Here is a 16,884-nt window from a genome sequence, read left to right as displayed (position 1 = left end):
TGTAATATAAGTTATTCAAATTAAGTGATCCGATTATGGGCGCCACTTTAGATGTATGATTAACAAAATATTATGCTTATTTGATTATCCAAATATATGATAGGTGAACGTTTTTAGGACGGTTAAAATGAAAATATCAATGAATGAGGGGTCAAGACCATTTAAACAATTTAAACTTTGGATTGTAACGGACAATGGGTTCCAGAATTTAAACGGTTTGTTCGAGTTAACATATGCCACGCGCAAGTATCATTTATGAGTGCGTGAGTACTGTGTGAAACCCGCAGTTGTGTGTCAAATTACTCCTCTTAGAAAATGATGACTACTCTTAGGTGCGGCCCGTCACCTCATCCAACACGGTGCGGCCCTTACGATGTGGCCACCTGGATGTATGTATTCACGCCTTGCATCCATTTTTTCGGATAATTTATTGGGTGAGCCCAAAAATGAAGCAGATCCAATTCTCAAGTAGTCTTTAATCGATGAATATCAACCGCATCTCATCATAATAACCAATCTCAATATCTATGAAGATATTTTATTATGAAATAATTACATTCATTTATATAAATTCAAACATTGAAAAACCTCAATATAATAAAATGAATAAATATATACACACGTAAACAATGATAAGTACACAATGCAATATTCACCTTGAAAGGATGATTTGGAGAATAGATCCATAAAGTTAAATCATACATGTGACGTCTTTGTACTGACATTGTGGTCCATGTCCCACTGATCATGCGGAGGAGATGGAATTCTCTCTACCTTCACACCCTCTAAGAAACTGCTGGAACCAAAGGGCGGATTGCTTTGGGTATCTCTTCAGACCATCTTTATAATCTACATAATTAAGCCCAAATCTAACGGTGAAGCCATCTGCCCATTCAAAGTTGTCCAACAATGACCATGCAAAGTAGCCCCTCACATCCACACCATCCCTGCCAACAGTCCAAATCTCAACCGTCAGTAATTCCAGAATAGAGCACCCTAACCGTCCAGCTGGTTTCCAGCAAATGAATGGTTATATGAAAACATATAATAGTGATTCAACTCAACGGGCAGAACTAAATGGTTAAGATCATCCAATTAGTGTAATTTTCATGGCGACCCATGCATGTTCCCAAACTCATATTGAACAGATGAACCTAACCATCATCAATATGTAGAGCCAACGTGAACCACTGGAGAGAAAATTTCAACGGTCATATTTTCAACTTCATAAATCAATAACGGTCATCTTCCCTTCAGCAAGACATAGAGCCCACAAGATATACAGTTCTGATCGTCCGACTATTTCTGCACATGGACCCCACATGTAAAACATTAAAACACAAGACGGGAGTAACTACAACCACACCTGATGGCACTTTGAACAAATAAAAGATGGCGATGGTAATAGTCGATCCTCATGTTGTCCTGCAACGCTTCCTCCAGTGACAAGGAATCGTTGTTGAACTCATCTACTCCTGCACCCACATAAATAACGAACATTAATAATTGCTTCTCCTTGTAAACAATCTAGATAGTCTGTACAGTGTCATTAATGACATACGGCCCATCCAAGGTATGGCCTACCTGATAATCGGTTCGGATCTGATATAAAATGCAAAAGTGACATACATTCTAGGTAGCTAGTAGTACTCTATCATCTTACCGTTCTCAGAAACATAAATAACGGGGTTGTTGTATCTCTTCTTTAGGTAGACCAACATATCTCGGATTCCCTGTGGGTACACATACAGCCATGTTGAAGCAGCCTGCAATTCAGGTTCTAATGATCAGTGCACACACAAAAGCACACCCGTAAATGGTTGCATGCTTAATGCCTATCACATGTCCAACTATGTGGGTGTAAATACAGTTTACATTCATGCAAATTGCTGGTAGGTATGTGACGCAGGGATGGAGATGATGAGGTCAATCACCATCTTCCACAGGGGATAGACGGTCATGATTTCTACTAAACTTCATGGTTTTCGACCAAAAATAATTAAGTGTCCAATTTGTCCAACCATGTTATTTTCCTAATTTTTATAAGCCATTTTCATGTTGGGCACGACTCCTAAAGCTCAAAGTACGAAGAACTATCATTGAACTAAAACTCACTATCAATAGTAAAAATGAAATTAAAATAGGATCTGATGGAATCTCACAAATCCAGCGTGGGCAACCTAGCATGGTTGGGTTAGTTGGCTAAAGTAGCTTCTCCCACTCCAAAATCATGTAAAATTGAAATTAAAATAGGATATGGGCAACTTGGCATGGTTGGGTTAGTTGGCTAAAGTAGCTTCTCCCACTCCAAAATCATGTATGGTATGTCAAATAACTCATTTCTCATGCTATAGGGTTCTGACCATCCTGATCACTTTCCTTCTGATCAAACCTTCTTTGGTCTATCTTGACCATGAAAATGTCCACGACCCTACATTAGCATGGCATGTAAAATGCACATGTAGAGAGGAAGTGAATTGCCAAAAGGGAAATGTTGGCATATGTTCAAACATATGGCAGCTGTGTGGGGTCCATTGTAATGTGTGAGTGCCATCTAACTTGTTCATTAGATGTGCCTTTCCATGTTGGGCCTATATCCCATAACTCAGGTAGCGCACGTAGGAAGGGCAATGGGAGAATTTGGGCACGGTGATGCCCTAATGTAGAAATTCCCAAATGGAATGTGGGCTTGTGATGTCTGAGCCATAAACCACACCATACATGGAACCATGTCTTAGCTTACCTGAGGGCCAATGGGGATCCCATTTCGCTCCACTGTTACAAAAGATAATATAAAAATAAAAATTACATGCTCATAAAAATAAATTAAATTTAAAACAGTAGAGAAGCAGAATTCCACTAGATTTTAGTTGTATTTACCTGTGACATTAACATGTGAATCAGTTGCGTAGCTTACTCGGATGGTATCAGAAAGAGAAACCTGAGCTGCGTAGTTTGAAGTATAGTAATTTAGGCCCATGAAATCGAAGGATCCTCTCAACATATCAGATTGCTCTTTTGTGAATTTTGGTAGCCGATTTTCCACGTAAGATCTCATGATGGGTGGATATTCACCATAGGTTAAAGGATCCATAAACCTGAATAAACCAAGATTAAGTGGCAATTATGTAATTATAATAAGGTGAACTCGCATGTAAAAGTGATAAATACCGTGACATCCAAATATGGATTTTTGTGATACTCGTAATATGTTGATTAGTTCTGTTTCGAGAAGGCATGGATGAACATGTCATGGGTCAATTGGAACTAAACAGTCGAATTAGTTTCAAGCCAATTGAGTGATCAGAACCGTTGATATGATGTGCCTTACTACGGAAGGCTAACAGGTCTAAAGTTTCTCCTGATGGGAGATCCCATTCATTCAATTTCTGGCATTATTTTGGCATATTGTCGCATTTTTCTCAACCCTCACTTTGTAGGCACTAAGTAGGGTTAGGATCTTTGAACTTTTGGGAGATTTTCAGGGCATTCCCCTTCCAAGATGGGACCCATCAAATCAACAGTTTCGATGACTTAACCATGGGCCCACTTGTAGGAACTGGTGAATCTGGACACCTTTCATGTTTCGGATGGATGTCTAGACCTATCTTGTGATGGTCACTTGAAAACATAGAGAAAGAAGGTAGATTTTCCATAACTCACCATCCAATCATAAAGTCTATAGCTCGTTGGGCAGCAACATAGTCGGAATTAGATGTGGACACGGGCACATACCAGTGGGCGATATTGATTATTCCTATAATGCCCTTTTGAAATTCCTGTAAAGAAAGTTCATCCGAACCGTTGAAATATGACATTAACTCTCGCTGCTTGAAAGGCTAGTAGTTTGTACAGGAAAAAACAAAAAAGGGTCTGCCGAGAAATATTAGTTAAGAAATAACCAACGCTCCGAACACGTGGCACATATGATATATGGGCCCCCAAAGTTTGGATAGTTCAACATGTGTAGATTTCGGTCTAGATAGACAATGGGGCCCAATGTTTGAATGGTTCAGATTTCAATACATTCCAAATTATCAGCCTCATCCAAAACTTTGGGGGTGTTCCAGTGGTTGGCCTGATTTTTGGGCTCACATCCCCCGCGCTGTGGTTACTTTCTTAATGAGAGGGCAATAACTAAACGTGTATGAAATCTAAACCGTCCATCAGATGCACCACCCTTTGTTTGGCTCTTACCTGATACTTGTCCCTGTAGTGTCTTACAGCGGCTGCATGTGCAAGAAGCAGATGGTGTGCCACAATGTACGGTTCCGTTGCAGAATTCCCAACGCTGCAATTACCACTTTCCCAAGAAGAGCAGCGCCCGGGAGCGTAGGTGCCCCACGCATACGCACCAACGCTATACATCCACGGCTCATTCAAGGTGATCCAGTGCTTCACCCTATCTCCAAATTCTCTAAAACATATGTCTGCGTAGTCTCGGAAATCGGTCCTGTAACAGCAACAACAACTTCAGTTAGGGGTGTGAAAAAGGAGATAGGCTGGTTTCACTGGTCAAGATTCAATCTTCATGCCCACCTCATTAACTAAATAGCTGGGCCAACTCCCGATGCAGCCCATTAGATAAGAAATGATGAACAGCTTTGGCCCAACCAATAGAAACATATGGGTGTTGCTGAGTTGGGTCTGCCCATGGATCAGCTGGGCCATCCACTTCTAAGCCATTGGCCCAGAAAAATCAAAATTTTGAATAGGTGCAGCCTCACTAGTTCAAATCCCAGCCCATTGCGAGGCCTAAGGCCAGCCCGCTCACTTTGGATTGTGCCAACATGGCGCATAGGTATGGGATCCGATCCATCCATCAGAAGGGTATCACTATGTAATTACCGGGGCACAGGAATCAGGTAGGTTCACTTATCTAGTGAGCCACAGTGCACGAAATAAATGTACGGCTGAAAAGGCACGTCCAGTCATCACATCGACTATTTCTGACGTCATGGCTCACCTGCTGCGAGGACCAGGTTTCGTTTTGCTCTAGAACGTCTAAACGGATGGATCCACCAGATGGACGGCTATGATATCAAATCCTGAATAGATTCCCATGATAGGCCAGCCCCAATAAGTTCAAAATCAGGGCCCCAACCAACCTGGATGCATTTTGGAGCCCTGGATGAGCCCAGCGACGAAAGTTCAGCCTACATCTCTCACTGCATGGGCTTGTACAGGGAGATGGGGCAGATGATATGAACCGTCCATTTTCTTGAGGCATAGTGATCAAGGGTGGAGGGGATTTGGAAGCAGAGTATTTATACTTACACGACTTTGGAACTCAAGAAACCTCCATACTCGTCCTCAAGCGACTGCGGAAAATCCCAGTGAAAGATTGCTATGAAGGGCTGTATACCTGCGCATGTGCGAGAGTTGTTTGAGACAATGACCTTTGAAGTATTATAAGTTGGGATCATGGAATCAGTGCTTTGACCCGGTGGCTTGTATTGTCCAATTGTCTCTATGCAACGAGAAGCACTATAACTTACCATGCTAAGAGAGCCTTGTATCATTGCTCATATATAATTAATTTTACCTCAAACAGTTACGTGTATGTGAAGGAAAAAAAAAAAACTTGTGTGTGTGAGAGATCAGAGAGAGAGATTAAATAATGACCGTTGGATAAGAGCTCGTTGATGAGGTTGTTGTAATACTTGATGCCTTCCTCGTTTACTCCTCCACTCAGCCTTCCATCTGGGATTACTTGAAAGAATTGATATGCAATAGACGATCTATAATCAACTTACGGATAAGGCATTTACAATATTTGCCCCATCCACCGTTGAACCTGTTGAATGTATGGTGTGGATTCATCCACATTTGCTATGCATATGATAAATGATGTGAATGGTACATTGTTTGGGGTCCACATGACATATGTGGTGGGGCACCTGACTGCTCATCCCTTGTGGGGTCCACCATTAATTAGCCTTTATAGGACAATCCTATCATCAGCTTTGTATTGCATATGATCCATGACTTTCTGCACATCATGGATTAATGGTTAGGATCGTCCAATCAACACCATTTTTTTTCCTTGACTCATCCACTGTTGAAGCCGTTGACTCAACCCGACCCAACAATTTACAAGTCCGGGTCCAAATTTTGGATTCATGTAGCAGATCTGATCTAATATATTGGATCAGTGGCCAAAATTCCAACGTAAATGGGTCAGTCCAGAACCCTTGATACAGCCACAACCCATGCTCATCCGCAAAAATGGGACACGGCTGAGATTTAATGAGAAAAAAAAAAATGTCAGTCGATTGGATGGACAAGATTATCCAATGGGCGGGATATTTTTTGGTGAGTGGAAACCACTCAAGTGAAGAGCGGTATGGAACTCATCCACGTGTGCAAGAATGTACCTTATCTTCTGCAAAGGATTCACGTCAGTTCCGGTCACTGGATAAGCTCCCACATACCTCACGTATTAATTAGAAAATATCATATACAGCTGCTGTCCGTAAACTTTCACATGCATTCATCATGTCATATGCATAGAAAATCAAATCCGAGCAGGTAGGCCATACCGATTTGATCACCTGACATGAAAATCAGGCCAAACTCAGTAACCGGACACTGAGTCCTGCCACTTGCTTTCCAACGAAATTGGCCTTATTTCTGGTCGATGAGTAGACCCATCTTGATTTTTCTACAAACCATTCATTACAGTGTGACCCATCTTTTGTTCACATTGAATATTCCTAACATTTGACGTGTTAGTCGTACGTGTAAGGCATATGCAGATGGGTGACTTCCTAGCTGTGGCCGGTTGATTGAACGGCTCAGATCAATTGACCAATGTACAGTGAACGCTACTTCATGTATTTTGAATTTAAAACAGCATGTTCTCTTACGAGGCAATATTCGGGTCCAAGATATGGAAAATCTGTATGCGTCCATCCCCATTTCCTTCATTATCTTCACATCTTCCTGTAGCATATGATAGTCAGCGTAGCACATTAAAATGAAAAAGGATTTTTTTTTTTTTTTTTTATTCAACTACCGGGAATGCACTTTTATATCTATAATCTCTCACATTCGGCAATATGGGACTTGTGAGAGGAATCAAAGCGGCTCATCAGTTGGGTCCCACTGTGCAGAGTTTGTCGGTCGTGCCCTTTGCCATTTAAAAAAGGTTTGGAGACATTGCTGGCGTCACATGAAGATGATTTCAATTTCAGCCGGCCCATGCTTTAAGAATAGTTAAATAATACATGGCCTAGATCTTCGGACATAAGTGTTTTAAATTCTGACAAATGGGCCCATCCCATGGTCCGGTGATCCAGACCATTGGTTTGTGGAATCCAATTGCTAGGCATGTGATAAGCCAGAAAGTTAAAAAAGAAATAAATTATAATGATTATTTCCATCGGTATTAATTATCAAGAAATGAACTAACTTTTAAAAGTATGTTTGTTCTGCAAGCAGAAACTTCTGATTAATTAAACAAACGTCACCTGGAATTTTTTAGTAATTTAATCAAATAAGAGAAAATATCTTATAAAACCAATCAAATAATTTTCCTACCTATTCTTGCTTTTTAATACAGGTTCTAATGCTATATTATATGAGATTGAGACATCCCACCTATCAATATTGGATGGAGGAAAATTATGAAGACCTATTCATGGAAAGTAGCATTAAATCCACATGAAAAGGTGGGATGTCAATTTTGGATGGATTTCAATTTTACTTCTATTTCTTATTTTGAAATTATCATTTTACATGGTCCCACGTGCACTCAACTGCTTGGACGATCTTCTTAACCTTGGAAAATGATGCAGTATCTTTTCAAATGAATGTCCACAACTAGTGAGGAAAAATGATTTCATTGCTTTATCTATCAAAGTGGAGCCTACTCAAGCCCACCCCAGACAAGAGTAGGCATGACATCACCTAAGAAGGTGAGGGCCTTACCGAGTGGCGCATCTTGGTTGATGTATGTATTCTACATCCATGTACTTCATCCCTTTTTTAGTTCGTTTTCCTTTTTTAGTTCACTTTATCGCATGATACAAAAAATGAAGTAGATCCAAATTCCATACTATCAAAAACTTCCTAAGGCCTACCATACTCGTTCTATAACTTTTATTTGTCTTTCAACCTGTTGGCAAGGTCACAAAAAGTTGGATGAAGGGAAAAAAATCCGAATAACAGCCTGATCCAAAACTGCCGTGGCTCACAAAAAGTTTTTAACGCCAATCACCATTGTTTCTCAGGGTATATCCCGTGAGATTTGGATCTTTTTCATTTCTAAAATGATCAAACAAAATGTATGGATAACATAGAAATAGAATATATACGTGAAGGTGAGCCCCATGGTAAGGATCGCAACCCACCCCAGCAATCCCTCCTCTCTGGCTGGGAGTGGCAGATTTGTGAGGGCATCGTTTATGCCCTACCATTATATCCATGCCGCTAATGCCCTTTCTTAGATCATTTTAAATTATAATTCCAAAATAGATAGATCCAAAGCTCAAGTGAACCACACCACCACATATAACTCTTCCATTTAATGCTTCGGGCATTTGATGCAACCTAAGTTTGCTATTTAGTGTGGTCCATAGGATACAATCCACGTGCAGATCTTGCCTACATCGCCCCCAGCGGTGGTGTGTGGATGTGGGGCCCAACTTAATATATATGTTTTATACTCATGGCGTCCATTCATTTTGCCTCATTTTTATGGATTTTCATGGCGTGCTACAAAAAATGAAGTAGACCTGAAGCTGAAGTGGTCCACGCTAAAGAAAACAGCGGTGATGGACCGTTCACCGTTAAAAACTTAAAGCTATAGGACACGGATTTCCTGCAAAAGCCTTGGTTGGTAGACTCTCAGGAGTTTGAACACCCTGGTGATGGGTTGAGTATCTATGAGTCGTGAAATTCCACTAGCGTGAGTGTGTAGGGTGTGTTAAATAAATAAATAAATAATGTTTGCACTGGGAACTCGGGTGGGGTCTCCTGTGATGTTTGTAAGAAATCCTCTCCGTCCATCCATTTTTTGAGTTCATTTTAGGATTTGATACCAAAATGAACTGTATCCAAAGCTCAAGTGGGCCAAAAACGTGATAATTGAACTGAACTTCCACAGTTGAAATATTAGTGGGCTGCAGAAGTTTTGAATCATGCTAAAATTTGTGTTTTCAGTTAATCAAAATAGGAATGGAGTTATTAACGGTATGGATGGCATGTAAACATCACTATTGAACCCAGGAAGATTTCAACGGTAATAATTTTCCTTACCACATTTTCCTTTAATACGTACATTTTTGGTATAATGTCATAAAATGAACTCAAAGCGGATGGACATGAAGGATTTATCATAAACATCAAAGTGGGCCCCGCCTGGGTTCACAGCGTAAGAGCTTCCTGCACAAGGCTTTCGCAGGAGATCCGCGTCAAAAGCTATAGGAGTCTTGGATCAGGCTACGTCTGAGTGACCTTATCAACAGACACGAGGACAAATAAACAATAAGGTGGGCCCTAGAAAGGTTTCAAGGGTGGGCGTCATCATCCCCACTGTTTCCAGTGGTGTGGTCCACATGAGCTTAAGATCTTCTTCGTTTTTTTCATCGTGCCCTATAATAAGAGTTTATAACGGATGGACGGCGTGGATATAAATCACATGCATGGCGCACAGCCCCCGACACATCACTGCAGGACGGCTTGGGGTGGTGTTATAACAATAATAGTAGGAAAGCGACAACTGACCTTGTAGCGATGATACGAATCCACGGCTATATCTCCATTGCCTCGGCCCTTTATTTTGTCTGCTCCCACAAATTACAGGAATCTTTTATCAATGCCCCAAAAAAGGGTATGATTAATAAAAACTAGACCCCGCTAGGATCAGACAAAGGCGTTTGTCCCACTTGATCTGACACGTGGCAGGGGCTTTTACCCGGGCTGATCATCTAGTGGTTCCCACATGTGGCCAGCCCAAGTTTGAAAATTAAACCGAACGTATCATCCCATCCATTAATTTTTTACTGTTGAATCCTGACTACTAACCATTTCCATTTTGCTGTCCATTTGTAGATCACACTCATATAGACAGGGAAGTACACTCTGAACAATTTTCAGCCCTTGAACATGGAAGGATCAGTAGATGGACGGTTTAGATCTTAGCCTACCTGCCATTTTTAAAATAGTAGTGACTCACCTACTCACAAGTGGCAAGCATGACGGCAATCCGGGTCATCCAAATTGGGGGGCAGACCATGAATGGAACATATGTATAAAATTACACTGGTCAAGCAATCCTATCCATCCAATTGATGGCTATCAGTTGGGTGATTGCAACTAAAATTGTGAGCTATCCAAATTCCATGGGGGAAATTCAGACGGTTCTTTCAGAAATGGCCCATCCACTGTTGAGTCAATCAATTGGACGGTCAGGGCTTCTGCACAACTCTGCCTTGTGTTCGGTTCAGTGCCAGCACCGTTTTTGAAATGGTATTAAATTTCGACAGAAGTCTGCCTCTTAGGGTGGATATTTCTGATCGAATGTGGGCCGTTTACTGTTTTCTTTGCAAATGTCCATTTGCAATCATCAATCAGCTTGATTTTTGGGTTATTGGTGATTCTAGCGGAGCTCCCAACAGATGGACGGCTCCGATTATTCGAACATGCAGAAAGACAGAGAGAGAGAGAGAACCTGGGTGTGCGCGCGTGTAAGTATCCCATATGCTGATGCCTTTGCCGTCTTCCTCAGCTGCTCCTTCGCACTGTAAAACCATACCATGCTCACAAGTGAAAAAAATGGTTATCTCTAGAAGCTTCCACAAGGATGAGAGAAAGAGAGAGAGAGGAAACCTGATAAGCAGAAGACGAGGTCCCGAAAATGAAGCCCGGCGGGAAGGAGCTCCGATTTATCGGACGTCGGTCCTCACGTGCTGGGGCACCTCCACCACATGACAAGGAGCCCAGCAGAACGAGGACTTCAAATAGGACAGGTCCTCTTCCATGCGCCATTCCCAAAATATCTTCTCTCCCTCTCTCCCCCTCTCCTCCTCCTTTAACGAAAACTCAGACATAAATAGACATAGCTTTCTCCACGTGGTGAAAATGGGACGCGGATTTCCTGCCAAACCTTGTGCGGGGCCCACTGTGATGTTTACAATAAATCCATCCCCTCCGTCCCTTTTGTGAGTTAGGACGTGAGGTCAAAAATGAGCCGGATTCAATACTCAAATGTGGCTAAAGAAGTTTTGAACCTTACTAATTTTTGTGTTTTCAGTTCACGCCAGCATGAATAACCTTGTGAACAGTATGGCATGTAAACATCATAAGTTTCAACAATAGAATTTCCCTAACCACCTTTTTTTTTTCCTTTAGTACGGCCGACTTGAGTGCTAGATCCTGCTCAATTTTGATATGGCTTCCTCACAACCCACGCTGGTCTCACCTATGTTTCCAGCGCAGGAACTTCCTCCGAAAGGCTTTTGCAGGAAATCCCGGAAACGGATTGGCTACTCCCCCAGTGCTCTGTGGGCACCACAATGATGTATGTATTTCATCCATGCCGTCTATCTATTTTTATCGATCATTTTATATTATCAAAAAAATAAGGTATATATAAATCTCAAATGGACCACATTACAGGAAACAGTGTTGAATGAACGTTGACCATTAAAAACGTTTTGGGGGCCATAAAAGTTTTGGATCAAGCTGATATTTAGTTTTTCTATTTATCTGGGTCTTTATGACCTAATCAACAGATTGGATGTCAAATAAACAGTACAGTGAACGTTAGGAATATTTTAATGGTAGATATCCAATCATTATTGTTTTCCTGTGGTGTGGTCCATATAAGAATTATATCCATATAATTTTTTGTATCATTCCATAAAAGGATCTGTAAAAATGAATGAGAGGAATGGATGAAACACATACATCATGGTGGGGCCCACGGAGCACCAACCATCAGCCACGGGCTGGTGTCAGGGGGAATAGCCAATCCGTCTCCGGAAATCCCTGTCCGTGAAAACGGAAATCGGACTCTGTACTCACTACTCTGTACACACTTTTATCGCGCTGAGAAAATCGGACGCGGATTGCGTCCTGCTCCGCCCGTCTCTAGATAGGAACGGGCAGGAGCTTTGAATGGCCACTGTGATGTATGAGTTTTATCCACACCGTCCATCCATTTTCCTATGGCATTTTACAATATTGGTATAAATTTTAGGTAGATTTAATGCTCAAGTGGACCACACCACAAAAAGCAGCTGCGATAATAATTCTCACAGTTGAAACTTTTCTAGAGTCCACGTAATGTTTATTTGCCATTCAACCTATTCATAACTTTGATGAAGAGAAAACAAATATCAACTAGATACAAAACTTTTGCAGTCCCCAAGAGTGTAATCCGCTGTTATATAGCCCATCTTTGTCTTGGATCTGCCTCAGTTTTAAGTTTATATTCTAAAATGATATGAAATAATGGATGGACAGATTATATAAAACCCATAAATCAAGGTGGCCACTCAAAGCTCCTAACCTTTCCTAGCTGGGGCAAGGGTAGGGCCAATCCAAGTTCGAGTAAATCAATGTGGATCCAGTTTATAATAAGACAAGGGATTCGACTCAACAAATCATCCCAATTTATTTTAATCCACGTGGTATCAAAGTTGGGATAAAATCCGCGACTCTATCTACATCACACCAGCTCCGTCACAAGACCCCTACCTGTAAAATTGGGTCAGGTCGAGTTATTTGATCTTTTAGGCTGCATATGATGCTTGATATTCTAGCACATGGAAAAAGGTACACATGGCATACACTTATAACTCAAATTAGACCAAAAATCAAATTGGTTGAACAATCTAAACCACTAATTTGTAAGTTATTGATTACTTAAATAAGACCATTAGATATATTCCATTTTTAAGAGTTTGATAAATACTCATCAATATGATAGTTAGGTAATGTTGACAATATATCAAAACTTGCATCTCAACTCATGCCATTTTTAAGGATGAGAAATATTGCTAATGACCAAGTAAACATAACCCTAAAGAATAAAAAGCTCCGCATTTCAGATGCAACCCAATGAAAACTAGAGTTGCTCGGTATGAAAGGAAGATTGTGCCATTTTTACCATGAGACCCTCATTTGATGTGTAAATGGCACTTTTTATTTGGCCACGTCATGAGTTATAATTATTAGAATTTTTAATGGGCCACACATGGCTGGGGCCCACAAGCAATGAAATGGACAATTTGGATCACCCTATTTGAATCACGTGGGGCACACAAAAGTTTGGCACATATAGTTGAGTAGCATACCCTTGAAGTATCATACCAAGTCATCCCTTGGTGGTACAATTGTTGAGGTTGTGCCATGAAAAACCAGTATTTTTAAACCTCAGTGGATTGGCATGATGCATTTTTCGGTTTAGTTAGTTATTATGAAATATGTTTACGATTGGTTTGAGATGCATCGCATCTAATACTATTGGGCACTTAAGATTGGAGACAAAGCTTCTTCTTTTTTTTTGGTTAGCTTGTTATTAGTACACCCACTGTCAGTTTACACTTTTCACTATTAGCCACTCCCACTAGGGAATCGATACCAAGACCTCAGTGTTGAAACGAGGTATCTTTCACTCAATCTACCACTCTCCACAAAGCTTGGTAACTTATGGAGAGTTGTGTTCCAAGGATCTTATTCCCCAAGCCACGACCATATAAGTTCTTGAGCAGATGTGTTATAATTAAATGGTCATTTTAAGAACTTATCCAAAACAAAAAAAAAAAAAAAAAAAAATCAAGGGGGGAGACAGTCTATAAAAGGGCTCTATTGCCGCAAGAATAAGAGTAAAAAATGTGGGGGAGAGAGAGAGAGAGAGAGAGAGAGAGAGAGAGAGAGAGAGAGAGAGAGAGAGAGATTGAAGTAACTAGGCCCAAGCACATCTGATTTGAAAAAAATTCATTCCAAATATGGAGAAATTAGAGCTTGAAGTGTAAACCGTAAATCAGCCATAAATTTTGATTAATGTATCGTTGCGGGATGCATGACCTATTGATCTTTATGTAACAGGTCATCCAGGGTCAACCGACCAGCATAACAAGTCACGTTCATCCATTTCATGAGAAAATTCATACCACCTGTTCAATAAAAGAATTTTATGAAAAAAATTACTATTTTTAGTACTTTGATTTTTTGTCGTGTTTTCTTATTTTTAGAGTTTTAAAATTTTATCTATTTTAGAGTATGATTGTAATCATGCCATGAATCCTTCAATAAGATTCCTTTAGAACTTTTTATTTTCGCCAAAACTTATTATTTCGAGTAAGTTCTATTTTAGTTGAATTAGAACTTTTATTAGGGTTAGAAATTTTACGATTTTAGATAATTTTGAATTAGGGTTTTATTTTTTGTTAGTGGTATAATTAAGAAATCATAAACATTAGATATTATTTAATAAAAATATTTGAGTTTTTTCTCTTTTTTCTTGTGGATTCAAGGTTTTAATCACTTACAGTGATCTTTCTCTTTACATTTTCACGCTCTTCTCTAGTTAATTAGTATCAGAACAAGACTTTTCCTCAATTCGATAGCATCTAACAATGGTGTGCACAACAATCCTATAAATGATGCTCTTGGAAACAACCGTATGATAGCAACAGTGTTTGAAGCTTTCTGACAAAAGAATCTGCGAGACTTGCAAAGATTGTAGGTGCAGTGATCGACCATTGGCAAAAGCCTTAGGATAGACCCATATTCATAATAATGAGCAACATGAGATCAGCGATGGTGCTCACAATCATCATATTTGTGGTGCGACATTAGTGATAAATTGAAGGCCACCACCCAATAATGGTGAATCACAGGCCCTTACTCTGATCGTGGGGAAGTTGTCATACGTGTCAAAAGGATGAGATATATTTACAGTGGCACAACATCTTTTAAACGAGGTGAATTATGAACCAAAAGGTTTGTGATATGATAATAGATGGCATGAGTAGTGAGAATATAATGTCAAAGACTGGTGGAAAAGATGCAACTAAAGAAAGAGAGACACTTCTTTGTGTACACAATTAGATGGATCAAGGAGGTAAGTGAAATAAAGGTAATTAAACGATGTCATATTCCCTTCTCCATTAATAAATATTATAAGGATGATGTAATGTGTGATGCGGTTAATATGTGGCCTTGTCACATACTTCTTTGTTGACCATAGCAATATGATAATGATGCTACACATAGAGGCCAAAATAACATATTTATATTTGTTAAAGATAGTAAAAAGATTATCATTACCCCTATAAGAACAGAAAATTAACTGACGACATTTAAAGTGGAGGTACAAGATTTTGTCAAATCTAAGGAGACAATGAGATCAATGCATTAGTTGAAAATGGAAAAGAAGTAGAACTCATGAACTTTCAAGAGAAGTTGAAACTAGTGTTGTAGGAGTTCAAGGGGATTATGCCTGATGAACTTCCTGACAAGTTATCCCCCCTCCCGCAAATGCAGGATATTGCTCTTGATCAGGTGGAGTTCACCTTTAATAATATGTAGAATCGATCTACCAGCAAGTTCTTATTTAAGGTTGTATATGGTCATGTTCCCAAGTATACACTCAACTTAATCTCTTTGCCTAACTTATCGGGTACGAGTGTTTCCGTAAAAAATATGGTGGACAAAATCGTGACAATGCATTCTGAGGTCCAATAGAAGTTACAGGAGTTCAATGTCAAGTATCAGAAAGATGCTGATAAACATTAGCACAAGAAGGTATTTAAAATGGGTAATAACGTGCTAGTTCACCTACACAATGAAGGATTTTTTGCGGAGACGTATAACAAGTTGAGGAATTTTTATTTTATTTTTTTAAAGGCCTCATTTTGATCCTCAAGAAAATCAGTGATAATACTTATGTTGTTAATCTTCCTAAGGGCATGGAAATCTCATGGGATTTCAATATAACATACCTATATGAGTATCATGAGCAAAGTCTATTGAATAACTAAAGAATGAGTTCTTTTGAAGTGGAGAGGACTGATATAAGATGTGATATAAATGCATTCTTAGTATGCTTAGACTAAAAGAAAGCCAAACAGAAGTAGTTTGGAAAATAAAGGCCCAGTCCTATGTAGGCCATGACGTTACTGGGCCCTAGGCACGTCGAGTTTGAAGAAATTAGCCATAACTTTTAATCTGAGTATATATCATTACAAGATGCACAACCTATCGATCTTTATGCAGTGGGCCATTTGGGGTTAACCGACCTACATAAAAAGTTGTGTTTGTCCATTTCATGATAAAATGTACGCTTCCATTTCAAAATCCAAGAATTTAGAAAAAAGATTACTACTTTTAGTAATTCTGATTTTTGTTAAGTTTCCTTATTTTTAGAGTTTTAGATTTTCATCTGTTTTAAAGATTGATTGTAATCATATCGAGAATCCTCTAGACAAGTTCTTTTAGGACTTTCTATTTTTGGCAAAACTTACTATTTCGAGTGACGTAGGGATGAACGTGATGAAGTCGATCACCATCTTCTTCAAGGATAACTACTCCAAATCCATGGAGCTTCTCTGAACTCCTCACAGAGACTTCTCGAATCCACGAGGAAAGAAAGCAAGAAAATATAAATAAATTCTAATAAAAATTGAAATTGATTAATGAATTAAATAAAGGAGTTCACAACCCTTTAAATAGGGATACCAAGCAATAGGAGTTCATAACCCATCTAGCCTGCACACGATTCATATTAGTCTGACTATTAATAAACTTTAATGCTTGATGGTTAGTGTACAGAACAAACTCTATTTGAATTAGATAATGCCGCTAATGTCACAGCGCCTGAACAACTGTGTACAACTCAAGCTCATAAGTCGACCACTTCTTTCAGGCTTC

General features: G+C 39.6%; 1 protein-coding gene across 8 annotated transcripts in view; it reads right to left on the bottom strand.

Moving 5' to 3' along the window:
* LOC131222430 (beta-glucosidase 12-like) overlaps nt 1–16,884 on the bottom strand; it is a 148,494-nt gene that overhangs the window by 110,382 nt on the left and 21,228 nt on the right. The window contains exons 1-13 of one of the 8 annotated variants that reach the window (XM_058217489.1): nt 10,834–11,040; nt 10,676–10,745; nt 9,730–9,788; nt 6,870–6,945; nt 5,626–5,712; nt 5,278–5,365; nt 4,198–4,453; nt 3,664–3,779; nt 2,881–3,098; nt 2,744–2,775; nt 1,664–1,766; nt 1,367–1,475; nt 594–947 (exon numbers count right to left, since the gene is read on the bottom strand). In XM_058217489.1, coding sequence (XP_058073472.1) covers nt 746–947; nt 1,367–1,475; nt 1,664–1,766; nt 2,744–2,775; nt 2,881–3,098; nt 3,664–3,779; nt 4,198–4,453; nt 5,278–5,365; nt 5,626–5,712; nt 6,870–6,945; nt 9,730–9,788; nt 10,676–10,745; nt 10,834–10,992 — 1,575 coding nt within the window. In that variant the 5' untranslated portion in view covers nt 10,993–11,040 and the 3' untranslated portion in view covers nt 594–745. Of the gene's footprint in view, nt 1–593; nt 948–1,366; nt 1,476–1,663; nt 1,767–2,743; nt 2,776–2,880; nt 3,099–3,663; nt 3,780–4,197; nt 4,454–5,277; nt 5,366–5,625; nt 5,713–6,869; nt 6,946–9,729; nt 9,789–10,675; nt 10,746–10,833; nt 11,056–16,884 lie in introns of those variants that run through there. The other 7 variants (XM_058217491.1, XM_058217497.1, XM_058217499.1 and 4 more) reach the window with 7 other exon arrangements.

The sequence above is a fragment of the Magnolia sinica genome, chromosome 13, assembly GCF_029962835.1.
Source record: "Magnolia sinica isolate HGM2019 chromosome 13, MsV1, whole genome shotgun sequence".
NCBI lineage: Eukaryota > Viridiplantae > Streptophyta > Magnoliopsida > Magnoliales > Magnoliaceae > Magnolia > Magnolia sinica.
The sequence above is the reverse complement of the archived record's forward strand: the minus strand, read 5'-3'. Positions and strand labels throughout refer to the sequence as shown.